Source organism: Elephantulus edwardii, unplaced genomic scaffold, assembly GCF_000299155.1.
Source record: "Elephantulus edwardii isolate Elephantulus edwardi_28Jun2011 unplaced genomic scaffold, EleEdw1.0 scaffold00239, whole genome shotgun sequence".
Taxonomy (NCBI): Eukaryota; Metazoa; Chordata; class Mammalia; order Macroscelidea; family Macroscelididae; genus Elephantulus; species Elephantulus edwardii.
The window spans coordinates 529,185-545,432 of NW_006399989.1; the positions used below are offsets into that span (position 1 = coordinate 529,185).

At 42.3% G+C, this 16,248-nt stretch overlaps 1 protein-coding gene and 1 pseudogene across 1 annotated transcript in view; one reads left to right on the forward strand and one right to left on the reverse strand.

Annotated features, from left to right (window-relative positions):
- Positions 1–1,523: 1,523 nt before the first annotated feature.
- On the reverse strand, positions 1,524–2,571 carry LOC102874795 (annotated as a pseudogene).
- Positions 2,572–9,482: 6,911 nt separating this feature from the next.
- The window catches only part of FGD1 (FYVE, RhoGEF and PH domain containing 1), a 93,032-nt gene continuing 86,266 nt past the window's right edge, over positions 9,483–16,248 (forward strand). The window contains 1 exon segment of the mRNA XM_006898882.1: positions 9,483–9,786. Within this exon segment, the coding sequence (XP_006898944.1) occupies positions 9,483–9,786 (304 nt within the window).

A 16,248-nucleotide genomic window follows, 5' to 3' on the forward strand; every position in this document is an offset into this window, starting at 1 on the left:
TCTCCACAACCTCGCCAGCATTTGTTGCTTGCTGTTCTGTTAAATTTCACTAGTCTTACTGGGGTGAGATGATATCTCATAGTTGTTTTGATTTGCATCTCTCTTGGAGCTAGGGATTTTGAACATTTCTTCATGTGCTTGTTGGTGATCTGACGGTAGTCTTTGGTGAAGTGCGCTCATATCATGTGCCCATTTTTCTATTGCATTATTTACCTTTATCTTGTGGTGCTCAAGTTGTTTATAAATTCTAGATATAAGTCCCCTGTCTGGCATGTCATTACCAAATACTTTTTTCCCAGTCAGTGGCTTCCCTTTTTACCCTGTTGGAGAAGTTTTTGGATGTGCATAAGGATTTGATTCTTAGAAGGTCCCATTCATTTATTTTATCCTCTCCTGGTTGTAGATTTTTCGGGATGAGGGCAAGACTGTTGATGTTGTGGATTAAAACTACTAGAGTTCTTCCAAGGTTTTCTTTAATGAAGTTTATAGTCCTTGGTTTTAGTCCTAGATCCATGCATGATCCACCTCGAGTTGGTTTTTGTATATGGAGTGAGGTGTGGATCTTGCTTGAGTCTTCTGCAGATAGTTTTCCAATTTTGCCAACACCATTTGTTAAAAAGGCTGTCGTTTCCCCACTTAATTGATTTCATCTCCTTGTAAAAAATCAGTTGACCATAGGCAGATGGGCTGATTTCCAGGTTCTCATTGTACCAGTACTATGCTGTCTTAACCACCACGGTAGTGTAGTAGGATGTGAAATTAGGGAGTGAGATACCTCCTACCTTGTTCCTATTTTTAAGGCATGCTTTGCTTATTCGGGGCTTCTTTCCATTCCAAATGAAACTGGAGATTACCTTTTCCATCTCGTTGAAGAAAGGGATTGGTATTTGTATTGGGATTGCATTAAATGTATAAATTGCCTTTGGTAATATTGCCATTTTCAGAATATTGAGTCTTCCTATCCATGAGCAAGGGATATTCTTCCACTCTCCAGGTCTCTTTTTGTTTCTTTTTTTTTTTTTCTTTCAAAAGTTTATTTAGTATCAAGCAAGAAGAGACTTTGCTTAACACTACAGAACATTTCAAGACTTGAGTTATAAAAGAAGACCACATTATTTGCACTTGAAATTGGTTTCCCTTTTTAAGCATGTTGGCAAGAGAGAAAAAAGAAAATAAACTAGCATATGGCTGAAAGATAAAATAACTAAGCTCTATGGAAATCTTTAAAATGAACGGTAAGGCTTATGTTAGAAGGATGGATTAACATATTTAGTAACCCTAGTTTTTTTGTTTAACACTAGTTAATCAAAGTTATGTTTTTCTTTTGATGACCTATTTTTCATATACAGACTAGAAATAACAAAATTTTACATGTCTTTTTTTTCTGCCCAGTTGATGTTTCAACAAAGTAGTTTAAATTCCATCCATTCAATCATTTTAAGCATTCTGATTTATTAAAAAGATATTGTTCATAGAAAAAAATTACTTTGAACAGTATACAGGACTAGTGGAGATTGGCTATTTCACATCAGTATCTGCTGTGGGTCTCTATAGATCCCCTTCGCCGTCCTCGAGGAAGGGGCCTTGTGTCTCGAGTTAGTCCACTCTTCCTGTCCATAGGAATCATATGTTCCCTCACTGAGTCCATGTCCATAATCATAATAATCAGTTCCACTCTGGGCTGGGGTGCTGTAGCTGTTCTCATAGGAATCATAGCTCTGGTCATCGTAAGCGGTACCATATCCATCATCCTAGTCATATTCTCTGTATGTCTCCTGTGCAGGGGGTGGTGGTGGAGGCCGGTATCCGGTCGGGGGGGGGGGGGGAGTGGGGGGTGGTGAGCAGCCCTCTTCCTCGGCTCACTTGCCCTCAGGAGAAGAGGACCCCTCTGGGGGTCGGCGTCCCTTGGGATACACCAACTGCAACTGGCCAGGCTGTGATTGCTCCCCTTCCCCTGGTGACCGTGGGTTCAGGTACACCTCGTGTCCGCAAGGGGAGCTTCCCTCCCACCACTGGGACGTCGGCGTTTTATGAACCTCCATTCAAGTATGTCAACTCCTGGAGCTGGGCTTGCCTGATTTCATCATTGTAGTCGGGGATGAGGAACTTCTTGATTTCTTCCAAAGTGTGTCCCATGCGGGCATAGGCCTCCGCTGGCAGGGCGAATACTTCAATGAGCACGTGGAGATCATCGTTGAGATGGAAGTACTTGGCTTCTCCACTTTTCCTCAGCTCTTCTTCCTTTGTCTTGTCCCGCATGGAGCCTTTTCCAAGAATGGACATTTTTGTCAATGTTTCTTCCTGCAAACACTTCAGGGAGTTGCCACATGGCCCCAGTAGTTTCCCCACACAGCTGAACTTAAGGAACTGCTTCACAGGAATTAACACTTTCTGTCCCAGCTTCATGTTCTTATTGATGACCACATCAATGTACTTTTCTTCTTCCTTGCTATCTTCTTTCTGAAACTTCTCTATTTCTTGGTTCACCAGCCGCAGAGCGAGCGTGAACGAGGGTTCCAACGAGTCCTTCTTCGCCATCAGCTCCGGCAGGTACTTGTCTTCCATGCTCATCGCTGCCCGGCACCCGGGGCACCCCCGACACAGCCCGCGCCCTGTGAACCCAGAGGACCCGGCGGACCCCGCGGACCCGGCAGCCGGGGGCAGCCGGGCCGGCGCGGCGCTGCACTGGGACGCGAAGACCTGGCGCCCGCTGTCCCCGCTGTCCCGCTATCGTTGATTTCTCTACTGTGACAAAGAGAATACAGAACTCAGAAAAAACATAAAGAAAATAGCTAACCACAAGATTAAATACTTGGGAGTAAATCTAGTTAGGAACACAAAGGCTCTATTCAAAGAAAATTACAAAACATTACTACAAGAAACAAAAAGACACCTGGAGAAATGAAAGAATATACCATGCTCATGGATAGGATTGCCCCACTTGGGGGTTGGCAGAGCAGACTTGTCAGATGAACTAGGGGTCTGGGGACCCAGAGTTTGCCAGCATTTGGGCGTGTCTGGTTGGTAAGACGCTTAACGGCCCTCGGGCCTGTGGCCCTAGGGCCTGTCTTTCATTGTTTTTGTTTAGACATTCCTTTAGGTCAGATAGCCCTGGTGTACAAGTTGCCATACAGCGGTAACTTGTGGTTGCTGTGAGGCTGAACACTGTGACACTGATATGTCAAATGTGTTAATGGCTGGTTGCCCAATGCGGACAGAGAGTGGGGTGGAGCTCCCCGATTAAAACAAGCTTGGAAGGAGGAGTGGCATCCACTTCCATAATAGCTTGCCTCCAGAAACCCTATGAACCTGGAGAGAGGATGAAAGACACCCAAGTGCTGAGGACTCTCCTTCATAGGGTCACTATGAGTCACCTGTGACTCGACAGCACTTAAAAACAACAACATGGATAGGAAGACTCAATACAGTGAAAATGACAATCATATCAAAGGTAATTTACACATTCAGTGCAATCTCAATACAAATATCAATTCCATTCTTAAATGAGATGGAAAAGACAATTTCCAATTTTATTTGTAATGGAATGAGACCCCGAATAAGCAAAGCACTCCTTAAAAAGAGAAACAAGGTTGGAGGCATCTCACTCCTGATTTCAAATCTTACTCCACTGCCATGGTGGTCAAGACAGCACATAGATATCATGACAGACACATAGATCAATGGAATGGAATTAAGAACCCAGAAATCAGCCCATCTATCTATGGTTAACTGATTTTTGGCAGGGAGATGAAATCAGTTACATGGGTAAATGACAGCTTTTTAAGCAAATGGTGCTGGCAAAATTGAAAAACCATCTGTAGAAAACACAAGAAAGACCCACATTCTCACACCATACATAAAATCCAAGTCAAAGTGGATCAAGGACTTAGGACTGAAACCAAGAATTATAAACTTCATTAGAGAAAAGCTTGGAAGAACTCTAGAAGCCCTAATCCACAAAATTAATATTCTTCCAAGCATCCTGAAAAACCTACAACCAGGAGAGGATAAAATAGATGAATAGGACCGTCTAAGAATCAAAGCCTTATGTACATCCAAAAACTTCTCCAACAGGATAAAAAGGGAAGCCACAGACTGGGAAAAAAATATTTGGTAATGACATGTCTGATAAAGGACTTATATTTAGAATTTGTAGAATAAGATAAAATAACAAGATAAAAATAAACAACCCTATTGCAAAATGAACACAGGATATGAACAGACATTTCACCAAAGAAAACATTCAGATGGTTAACAATCACATGAAGAAATGTTTAAAATCCTTAGCTCTAAGAGAATTGCAAATTAAAACAACTATGCGATATCATCTCACCCCAGTAACAATAGCAAAATTCAACAGAATAGCAAACAACAAATGCTGGCGAGGTTGTGGAGAAACTGGAACACTTATTTACTGTTGGTGGGAATGTAAAATGGTGCAACCACTCTGGAAGGCAGTATGGCGCTTTCTCAAAAAGTTGGAAATAGAAATACCATTTGACCCAGCAATTCCACTACTGGCAACATACCCTAAGGAAACCAGAACTGCCATCCAAGAAGATATATGTACACCCATGTTTACTGATGCTTTGTTCACAATTGCAAAGAATTGGAAACAACCCAAATATCCATCAATAAAGGAATGGCTAGAGAAGCTGTGATATATTCACACAATGGAATATTATGCAGCACTGAAAATCAATGAACTTATGAGATATTATACAAAATGGGTGACCTTGGAGGACATTATGATGAGTGAAATATCTCAGTCACAAAAGGATAAATATAGCATATGCCACTGTTATAAAACAGGACTGACATGGGAGTTGGGGGGAAACTAAGAAAAGAGGGGTCAAATAATGTACACAACGTTGAAACTGACAAGGGAGAGAACTGTATAAAAGGAATATATAATTATGTATTATTGGCATGACAAGAGTCCAGGATAAGAGTTGCATAGTAAAAATGGACTAGGGGGTGGCACCCAATATCAATGAAAGAATTTTTTTCCAAAGAGAAAAGCAAACTGGGGGTAGGGGGTGCAGGGAGAAAAATGTGCAACAATGAATGAATGGAAATCCAAGTTCTCTATAAATTTTCACTAAAATATCAATCAAAATAATATAAATATGTCAAGTGGTATACCATCAATTCCTGGGGTTTTATTTTTTGCCAAGTCCTTCAGAGCAGCCTGAAATTCCTCCTTCATCACCATTGCCTCTTGATCATATGTTGTTTTTTTAAATTCTTCTGTGTCAGCCAATTCTTTTTAGTGCTGTGACTCTGTATATTCATTCCATCTTATTTTGATACTTCCTGGATCATTCTGGATAATATTCTACCCATAACATCATGAAGTATTGCAACTCAAGGCTTGAATTTGTTCTTTAGTTCCTTCAGCTTTAGAAATGCTGAGCAAGCATTACCTTTTTTATTTTCATACTCCAGCTCTTTGTGCATTTCATTATAACATTTTGCTTTGTCTTCCCACACTGCCCTTTAAAATCTATTCAGCTCCTTAACTTCTTGATTACTTCCCTTTGCTTTGGCTTCTTGGTGCTCTAGTGCAATATTCACAGTCTCTTCTGGCATCCATTTTGGTCTCCTCCTCCTCTTCCTCTTCGCTCTCCTCCTCCTCCTCCTCTTCCTCCTTCTTGTTTTTGGTCTTCTTTGTCCACCTCCTCCTCCTCCTTTTTCTTCTTCTGTCTTTGTAATGACCTTTTACATTCTTCGTGGATGATATTCTCTCACAGCTCATCTGGTCTTTGTTCAAGACCTCAAACATGTTCCTGAGTTGATTTTTAAATTCAGGTGGGACAGACTCAAGGTCAAATTTTGATTCCTGTGTATTTGATTTTACCTTCTTTAGCTTTAATTTGAACTTGCATATGAGTAGTTGATGGTCTGTTCTGCAGTCAGCACCTAGACTAGTTTTTACTACTGATCTTGAACTTCTCCAACAACTCCTTCCACAGCTGTAATCAGTCTGCTTCCTGTGCATACCATCAGGTGAAAGCCATGTATATAGCCTGTGTTTATGTTTCTTATAAAAGGTATTTGCTTTGACTAAATAATTAATTGTGCGGAATTCTATCATTCTGTCTTCAGTCTCATTTCTGTCACCAAGTCCATACTTTCCAACTACTGATCTTTCTTCCTGGTTCCCACCTTATGCATTCCCATCACCTATTACTATTAATGCATTTTGATTGCATGTCTAATAAATTTATAACTGCCAAAACTGGTAGAAATAATCTATTTAATCTATTTCCTCTTCTATGGCTCTGGTTGTTGGTGCATACATTTGAATGATAGTGGTATTAACAGGTCTTCCTTGTATGTGGATGGATATGATCCTGTCACTCACAACACTGTATTTCAAGATGGATCTAGAAAGGGTTTTTTTAAACTATAAAAGTTACCCCATTTATTCTTACCTTTTCATCTCCAGCATAGTAGGTCATATGATCCCACCCTACTAGAGTCTTATCTAAGCTTTTGAGATCTCGGTGTTAGGTGCTTTCTCTTGTGGAATACTTGCTTGGGACTCAGCAGCCAGCCTGCATTACTCAAAGTTGTACCACAACTGATAGACTAAAAGATCCTTGCCCACCTCTCACCAGTTTCTGCAAAAACAGCCCACATATTTATAGTCACATGAGTCATTCTCATGGGTCTGGGTCTCTGGGAGACTATCTAGCAAATCACTGAACGCAAGGACCATAGAGGAATTGGGGAACTGAGCCACAGAAGGAGCTGTTAATGTTAGAAATTATGGACTTATAAAGTTGTTTAAGCATTTGAGACTACAATGATCTGAAACTTCTTATAAATACTCTGCTATTAAACTTAGCAGGACAAATTATTAAAACTGTATATCTGGATACTTATGGCCAGAGATAAAAAAAACTTTGTAATACATGTTGGAGCAGAGCAGAGGCCAGGCTGAGGGGCTGAATAACCAAGCTCCAGAAAGAGGCCAGTCTGTTAGCAAGGCTGAGGAGACGTTGTCATGATTAAACTGTATACTGAGTTATTTCTAATCCTCACTTGTAACCTGATATTTCCTCAATAAACATTATAATCTTGAGTATTTTTTGTGTTCTGTATGGCCATTGCAATGAATTCTTGAATCTAACAAAAAAGAATTACTGTAAAAGGGACAATGACATCACAATTGGTAAAAAAGGTCAGTGAGAAGAGACATATCAGACTTTTAAATCATATGAATCAGTTTTGGGCTGTTGTTTTTGATTGTCCTCCCCACTTGTGAATTTAGAAAAGGTCTTCTAACTTCACTCCTACCCTTCCTTTTTTCCCCTCAATAAATTAATTTCAGTACTTTCTCTAGTTTGAACTATCTTTAAAAACACTGCTTCCTTTAAAACACCTTTCCTTATTGCTTGTAGAATAAAATCCATTCTCCTATTGTGAACACAATAAACATGGGTGTGCATATATTTGCTTGGAGGTCGGTTATGGTCTCTTTAAGGTATATTCCCTCTATTGGAATTGCTGTGTCAAATGGTATCTCTATTTGCAACTTTTTGAGAAAGCGCCACACCATTTTCCACAGTGGTTGCACCATTTTACACTCCCACCAACAGTGAATAAGTGTTCCAGTTTCTCCACAACCTCGCCAGCATTTGTTACTTATTGTTCTGTTAAATTTTGCTATTCTGACTGGGGTGAGATGATATCTCATAGTTGTTTTGATTTGCACCTCTCTAAGAGCTAGGGATTTTGAACATTTCTTCATGTGCTTGTTAGCCATCTAAATGTATTCTTTGGTGAAGTGTCTGTTCATATCCTGTGCTCATTTTTCTATTGGATTATTTACCTTTATCTTGTCATGGTTAGACCACTACTCTTAAGCGTTTAAGACTGAGAAGAAAAATTTTTGGTAATTGTGCATTTGTTTTTAGATAGGAAAGTTCTCAGTACACTTTAGATGCTGAGTGGAAGGAAGGAAGGAACAAGCTCTGCAGATTTTGTGGCAAGAAGTTAAAAGAGCTTCCTTTTTGGTAGCTTCTGTTTATTCTGTGAAATAGGAGGTAGGGTCTTAGGTTGAGGGTTAGGAGGCAAATGAAAAAGTTTAGTTTGACGGTGCTTTTCTATTTATTTATTTATTTTAGTGGAAAGAACAGCCACTGTGAAGAATGAAGGAGGGAGATAACTTGGAACAACACATTATGAGTTGGCATGGAGGGTCTGCGGACTATAGTTGTAGTCGTTTGGAGATGGAACAATTTTCTCCAGGGGTGTTTAGTTGCCTGAGTGTAGGCCTGGAAAAGGCAGACAGTTGGACTGATCCAAGGTTGAAATGTTGCCAGGCAGACGAGACAAAATGGAACTAAAGATGCCAGCAAGGAATTGGTGAAATAAATGGCCACAGGGAGTGCCTGTAAAGGGTTATCAAAGACAGAACTTCAATGAGTTGAGCCCTAAGAAACTCTGGAGCATGTGGAATGGCTTCTGGAAAAGAGACTGAAGGATTAGCAGAAGAAAGTAGATCTGAGATTAGAACTGAAAAGCAGATTTGGGGTAGTAGGTGGGGGAGCTGGGGCCCAGAGTTGTCTGTGAGTACCAGGCCTGGAATGGAAGGCTAGCTAAGGGTGAGTTTTTAAGTGACAAGAAGAGGGCCTTGAAGGTGGAGTCACAAAGAGAAGTGATACTCCTCTCCATGAGGGGGCGTGATTTATCACAAATCCCTGAGGAGAGGTGGGGCCGGGTAACAGCCTCAGCGCCTTGGTGCCTGAGGCTGCCTCAGTAACAACTCCAGCTTCCCGGCTCCCTTCCCTTGGTTCCTCCCAGGCACTGAGGAAACCTAGGCTGAGGCTTGGAAGGGTAGTGGAGTTGGGCCCAGGCATTTCTACTGCTTCCGCTGCTAAAGCATCTTCCGGGAGGACTGACTGACGGAGGACTCCGCAGCAAGAGAGTGCGCTCCAGGCCACAACCCTTTCCTCTTCTCTCCCCTCCCCTCTATCCCAACCTCCGCTAAGGAGTTTGGTTTTAGGGGGGCGGTGAAGTACGAAAAACCTTCTAAATCAGCCAGGAGAACAAAGATCGATTCTATTTGGCAAGAAAGATAAGGTCAACTGGTCTCCGGGCCACAGAAGTGGCTAACTATCCACGGGAGAACCCACGCAGAGCGTCCTCAACCTTCTCCTAGCGACTGCTGCTGCAGCATAGACTCCATTCTCCTTCGGGCTCTCAGCCCCACCGAGCTCATACCCCAGGTTGGCGATGCCTACTAGCACGGTAGCAGCAGTGGCCGCGGCCGCTGCTGTTACTGCCGTCACTGCCGTAACTGCTGGCCTGGGCATGAGCCGGGGGCTTGAGTCTCTGCAGTGGGGTTGAGCCCTCAGCCCCGCCCCTCCTCCCCTGCGAGCCTGAGGACGCTGGTCTGCGGGTAACAGGACTTCTCCATCCCCGCCTCCGCCCCGGGAGCTCAGGAGCTGGAACCAAGGGAGGCCCAAACCATGCAAGGCCACCGAGCCCCGGCCAGAGCTGAACCTTCGGAGCCTGAACCCTCGGCCGCCAACTCCACTGGCGCTGTTTTACCAGCCTATGCTGACTTGGACCTTGGAGTCTTGGAATCTGGAGTACCAGTACCCAGAGGCTCAGCCTTGGCTCTCAGCAGACACCAGGATTTCCAGTTTACTGGGCCCTCTGACGCCAGCTCTGGAGCTGCTCCAGGTTCCCGGGTCTTGCCCTGTGGGCCCAGCCCGCAGCACTACCAGGCCCTGCGCTTGTATCACCTGGAGAGTTTGCAGCCCCGATCTGGTGAGTGAGGATAGAGTGTGGGAGCCTGGGCCACTGGCTAGTACTGGGAGTGGGCTTTTTATCTCAGGCGCCCTTGGAGTTTCTTCAACCTCCATTCTCATCCCTCGCCTTTAAGTTGTATCCTTTCAACCCTTATCCCTTTCTCAGTCCTGTGATTCTCAGCCCCCTTCTTTTCTGTCTCTTGAGGCTAAAGAAGGAACACACCAAGAACAAGAGGTAGTATTGCTAGGCAGAAGTGAGGTTGATTAGGAGAAGGAGAGAAAAGGAGTCTCCTATTTGTCAAGCACTTACATTAGCCAAGCACAGGGCTGTGTGCTTTATCACATGTTCTAATTTAATCTTCAAGCTCTAATGAAGAGTAACTAGCCTTATTTTGCAGACGAAAACTGAGGCTCAGAGAAGTAACTTGTCCAGACACATAGCTAATATGGAGCCAAGATTTTCTGTAGACTTTCAGCTTTCTCAAACTGAGACTTAAGAGTGTGGAAGTAAATGTCATTCCTTCTGCTTATGTGATTTTCTCAGCAGTCCTGGAATATGAGTGGTGAGGGAGAAGGGAGGGAGAAAGTGAATTGATCTAACGCTGGAGTTTTGTCAAGTGTATGTGTCAAGGGGATGATTTCCAAAGAGGTCCAGGGGCTTCTAGGAGTAAGAACTAGAAAATTCTCACTCAGATATAAGATTTTGATAGAACACTGCTGAGACTGGAAGAGCAAGCAAAAGAAATGTAAGTTTATTAGACTTTCATGACAGATTATGATCAGGTCAGGAAAGTCTGACCCTATCTTTCTCATATATATATTTTTTCTAATGGAGGTCGAGTTTTACACAGCTTTATGGTGGTGAGCAGCTTCTGATGGATTTATGGTGGCTCTTCCACTACATCCTTTTTTAAGATGAGTCTGTTTTCCTTGTGTTGTTTTGCCACTGTTTCACATCATTGTCCAGAACAGTTTCTGATTTGTTTACTTTGTAAGCATTTCCTTTGCCATCCTATCAAATGTAGAGGGAGGACAAGGAAAGGAGGGAATTGAAGGTGCTAAAGAGAGAAAGGTAGAATAGGTGGGTCTTAGGAGTCAGGATTGGAGCGATAGGCTGCAGAGACTGGTGGGTAGGAAGATAATGGAAATATTAGGTCATGGGGATGGAGGCCAGATATAGCAGAGTAGAAGAGCTGTGGGCCACAAAATTGCTTGAGCATAAATGAGGGTACTTGAATTTGCAGAGGTACACTATTTCCAGATTATGGTAGAGCCATAGATCTCTGCTGGAGAAGGCCTTTTTTTATTTTTTATTATTAATTTTAATGAACATTTACAGAGATTTTGGATTCCCATTCATTCATTGTTGCACTTTTCTCGCTGCCGCCACTCCCCTCTCCGCCCCGGCAGTACACTCTTCTCTTTCAAAAAGGCCTTTTTGTTGTATAGGTTTGTTTTTTGTTGTATAGGTTTGAAAGTGTGAGGACTCCAGAAGAGCTCCCCTGGAACATAATATAGGCTCAGGAACTGTGTAGGAAGACCAGTAAATAACTAAGGCTAAATAATTCTCATTTAGTAAATTACTCAGGCCTTCCACTGAACACATCCTGAAGTTGTTCAGCTCCTGGGAGGCTCACATCCCAGGCTTCATGAGTTTCCGAAACTGTGGCCCAGCATAAGGTAGCAGGGATGACAGGGAGATGTGCCCCTTACTGCTATTATGACCTTAGGCTGGTCATGGATCCTCTGGGAGTTTTCAGGGAGCTTCTTCTGTGTGGACAGGAGATAAACAGCTAACAATAGGCCTTTATCACTCTATCTTGCATATTGCTCCTGCAGCCTTTCCAAACTTCTCTTGACAGATGCTGATTGTGCAGAGTAGGCTGGCTATACCTTCTTTCAGATCCCAAAACATATGCAACAAGTACTTGTACCTCAGGGCCTTTATTTTTCTTTCTACCTGAAAGTTCTTCTCCCAGCTCTTCATCTAACTTGCTCCTCATCTTTCAGGTCTCAGTTCAAGTGTCACCAAGAGACCTTCTCTAATCACTGTAAGTAGGACCACTTATGAGTTTCCATGGCACCATGTTTCCATTGTTGCACTTTGTGTAATCTGAAATTATCTTGTGTTTATGGGGAGTTTGGTGGCTGAGTGGTAATGAATTGTACTTCAATTCAAAAACATGTAATTCAAATCCACCAGATGTTGTGTGGGAGAAAGATGGACCATCTCCCATGCAATTTACAGCCTCAGAAAACCCACTGGGCGGTCAGCAGTGAGTTGGTTCCAACTTGATAGCAATGAGAGTGTGAATAAGTGAGCTATGTGTTTACTTGTTTATTGCCTGTCTTTTTCCCACTAGAATGTGAACTCCATGAGGACAGGACATTGTATCTGTTTTGTTCATTGCCATACCCCAATAGTGATAAGCACAGTGACTAATACAGTGACTAACTGCTAAACAAATCCTTGTTGAACAGATGCCAAGGTAGAATATAATAGACTTTCAGTAATTATTTTCTAAGAGAAGGGCAACTAAATTCTTGCTCTCCAGATATTCTTAGTCTGTGAGCTGGGCAATATCTCGACTCTTGGTCTTTGATCAATCGATTCAATACATAAGGAGCTCTGGTGGCTTAGTAAGGTATTGAGCTGCTAACCTAAAGGCAGATGGTTTGAATCTACCAGCTGCTCCGTGGCAGAAATTTACAGCCTCTGAAAATGCACTAGAAGCTCATCTATGAGTTGTTTCTGACCTGACGATACACAGCAACAATCAATACATATTGGTGATTTTCAATATTTCTTTGCACTCCCACCAAATCTACCTAAATTACAAATCATAAAAACACTTCCTACATCCTAAAATGGCAGCACAAAATTTCCAAGGTCCTTTTCTCCAATGTAGTTCCTGTCTCTGCCACTGCATCATGAGTGCCTTTCTTTTTTTTCCTTTTCCCTTTTAAATGCAGGGTAATAACAGAATAGTGGTAATAGGGAAGGACCTAGCCACCGATCCTACCGTTCATCTATTCCTCACTGATTCACCTTGTGGCCTCAGTAAATTACCTCTCTTCTCTGAACCTCAATTTCTTCATCTAGAGAATGCTATGTGAAGTTCTTTCAGGTAGAAAGAAAGATAATGGTTACAAAGCCTGCATCATGGTCTAAAACCTTAGCAGCCAGAAACTAGAAAGAAAGAGAAGGAGGAAGGAGAGAGGAAGAGGGGAAGGAAGAGAGACTCCTTTCTGAGGAGGAGGCAGAAGAATTACTCTGGCCCTGACAGGCTGTCACTGAACCATGTGATTTTCAACAGCATAGGCCTGAAAAGCTCACCTCCCCCAGTACCTAGCCACCCCAGTAGTAGATATAAAAAAATTGTTTCTCTTTTCATAGGACTCACCTATAATTGGCCCAAGAAGTGGTTACAGAGGGGTGTGTGTGTGTGTATGTGTGTAAGAGAGAAAATTCCTAAACTTCAACTAAAGAGTTGAAACATTTTACTCCACATATTAAAATTTCTGTGTGCTTCCTCTGTGCTTCAGCAGTCCTCAAATTGCTGAAGCCTTTATTGAATCATTATCCTTAGGGCCCAGCAGCCCATCTTGGTGGTGGTGATGGGGCTTTTAAAAGTTATATCTTATCTGTATGAGGAGCTTCAGTGTGCTTTCAAATTGCCTTAATGTGCTTTCTCTTTTAATTACCCTGTTGATTCCTAAGAGAGCTCTGGTCTGTAGGGAGTTTCACTGCTAAAATAAAGACTGTGTCTCTCTGGAAGTTCAAATCCATCAGATTCTCTGAAGATTGGTGATTTACAGCCTCAGAAACCCTTTGGAGGGTCAAATATGAGATGGCTCCAGTTTCATGGTATTGAAAGTGAGAGAGTTAAATCCTGATTGAGGTGGGTGGCAGGGGTAGAGAGGGAGAAGTTATTGTTTTTATGCCTATTTTCCATACTGATAAATATAAGGGCTCATTGTATTTTTGTTATAGCCCAGTGAAATGCCAGAGAGAGGTTTGAGAGAGTTGGAGAGGAGTTCCAAGTTGTAGGTTTTCTTATAGAGATTTGACATAGAGACTCTATATCCTGTTTCTCAGGATTGAAGACTAGAATGCCCTGTTAGTCACTAGAAAGGGTGTAGAACTTGGGACCTGACCCTATTTCAGTCAAAGAGATTGTTCCTGATGTTAGATAATTTTTGTGGATGGTTGGGAGAACTGTGTCACTTGAGAGGACAGCAAGAGTGGCTGATTCCTTCTAATTTGGATCCTATAAGGAGTTAGAATTAGAGATGGAAAGACCCCTAAACACCTTCTAATTCTGAGTTTCTCAAACTGGAGAATCCCTTGTTAATCTTAAAAAAAGGAGGGGGGGAACATGATTCCTAGACTACCTCACAGCTCTAGAATCTTGGGGTTAGAACTCAGGAGATCTACTTTTTTACTCTCCAGGTGAATCTGCCACAGCCAAAATGGGACCAACTAGTTAAGCCCATTTTCCAGTTAGGGCAGTGGAGGCTCACAGAGACAGCAATTTAGCCATAGTACTACATTGGTAGGGCCAGGAGAGTAAGTTGGCCTTCCTGTCTGAGGGTCTCACTTCAGAGCCCTTTATGAGCCTCTGTGATTCACCTCCAACCTTGAAGGAATGCACTGGGTCTAGGTAAGAAAACTTAAGTCAATACCTGTATCACATATATGTAAACACTGGTTGTCTTATTCTACTCTCAATTCCAAACTCTCATAAATAGCAGATATTTGGCAGGTAGATTTGGAAGGCAGTTGCTTTAGCCCTCTAAGAAGAAGGTACTATAGCATCAACAGTACTGCATAGGGCCTGACCCAAAATATGGGCTCAAGCAAAGTTTGTAGAGCCAGAGAACAAATGAAAGCAGTAGAGGTAGGGTGTTTGGTGGGAGCAGAGGCACTCAGACATCGGGCATCCTGGGAACTGGGGCCGATGTAAGGAAGAGAGGAGAGATAAGTTTAGCAATGAGACTATCCTGAGGGCAAAAAGAAAACCACTGAAGGATTTTTCTTCTTTTAGCTGGAGAATGATGTGCTCAGATGTTTGAAACATCGCCATGACTGAATGCAGAGAATACATGGTAGAGATTCAAGAGTGGAAGCTAAGGAATAAGCAGGTTGTTGCATCCCAACAAGAGATGATGGTATCTTGGGACAGGGCAGTGACAGATGGAGAGGGTAAGATCTGATATCTATTTAGGTACTAACAAAGGCAGGATTTAGTAGTTATTGATTTGGATTAGAGGCAAAGGAAGAGAGTCAAGTACAAGATGATTCTAGATTGTTTCCTGAAACCAGCTAGTGGAACCAACCTGGTGGAGCAGGAGAAGGAACCAGTTTGAGGGTAACATAGTGAGTGGTATTTGAAGCATATTGAGTTTGAGAACCCTGGGGAGACATTCAAATAGAGGCAGCTAGTAGGCATTTAGATGTATGGTTCAAAAGACCAGGAGAGAGGTCTAGGCCAGAGATATAGGAGTCCTTGCCACCAGTACATACCATGGACCACATTCATGATGAGGATGTGGATGGTTCCAGTGGCCAGTCTCATCCTTAAAAATAGAGTTACCCTCAGTGGATCATTTATTTCCTGCCCAACTTCATTCTTTTGGGGGAAGAAAGTGGTCTTTTTAAAAACATATTTGCATAAAATTGAGACCTATTGTACATAAACTCAGGGTAATTGGCTGTTGCAAAGATTTAAGGAAGAACTCCTAAAAGGCAAACCAACATTATTAGTACAGTAAATTTATGTAACTCTTTCACTATTCTGTCAGGAAGAAAAGGAGAGCTGGCATTCTGGAGATTTTTAGAAAGCAGTAAAATTTATTCCAGGGGTGTATTTAAGAAAAGGCCCGATTTGGTTCATAGTCACTTGGAGTCTTCCAAACAAACACCAAAATATAAAGACTTTAGGTAGCATAGAAAAAGACTACTTCAGACAGGACTGAAACAATTGAAATTTCCAAGTTGCAGATAGTTTGACACTTCTACTCCTTGGGCCCCTTCAGGGGCTGGTTTACCTGAAAGGGGGCACAGCTGCCCAGTCTAAGAATAAGTGGAAGCTAACAGTGTTTCAGACAGATGAAAACCATGCTCCTTTTTTTGGAGGGGGGTTTCAGTTGGCTAAATACTTTAGGCAGATGTTTAGCCTTGGCCCTTTTGGCTTTACCACTGGTGGTCCACTGTGCTTCCAGACTTCTCTTCCTCTAGTTTCTCTACTGGTAGAGCAGGAGAATATTCTTATTAGGATCATGAAAGAGGGGAGGAAGGCGGGCATTTCTTTAACATATGGAGCTCACATCTCATAGGAAAGACATACATACATTCCAAGAACAGATGCTGCAGGACCATATTGTTGGTGAATAGGAGAAAAAGGAAAGGAAAAGAGGACATTTAAGTTGAGACCTAAAGGATAAATGGAAGTCCATATGTAAGGAGAAGCAAAAATAC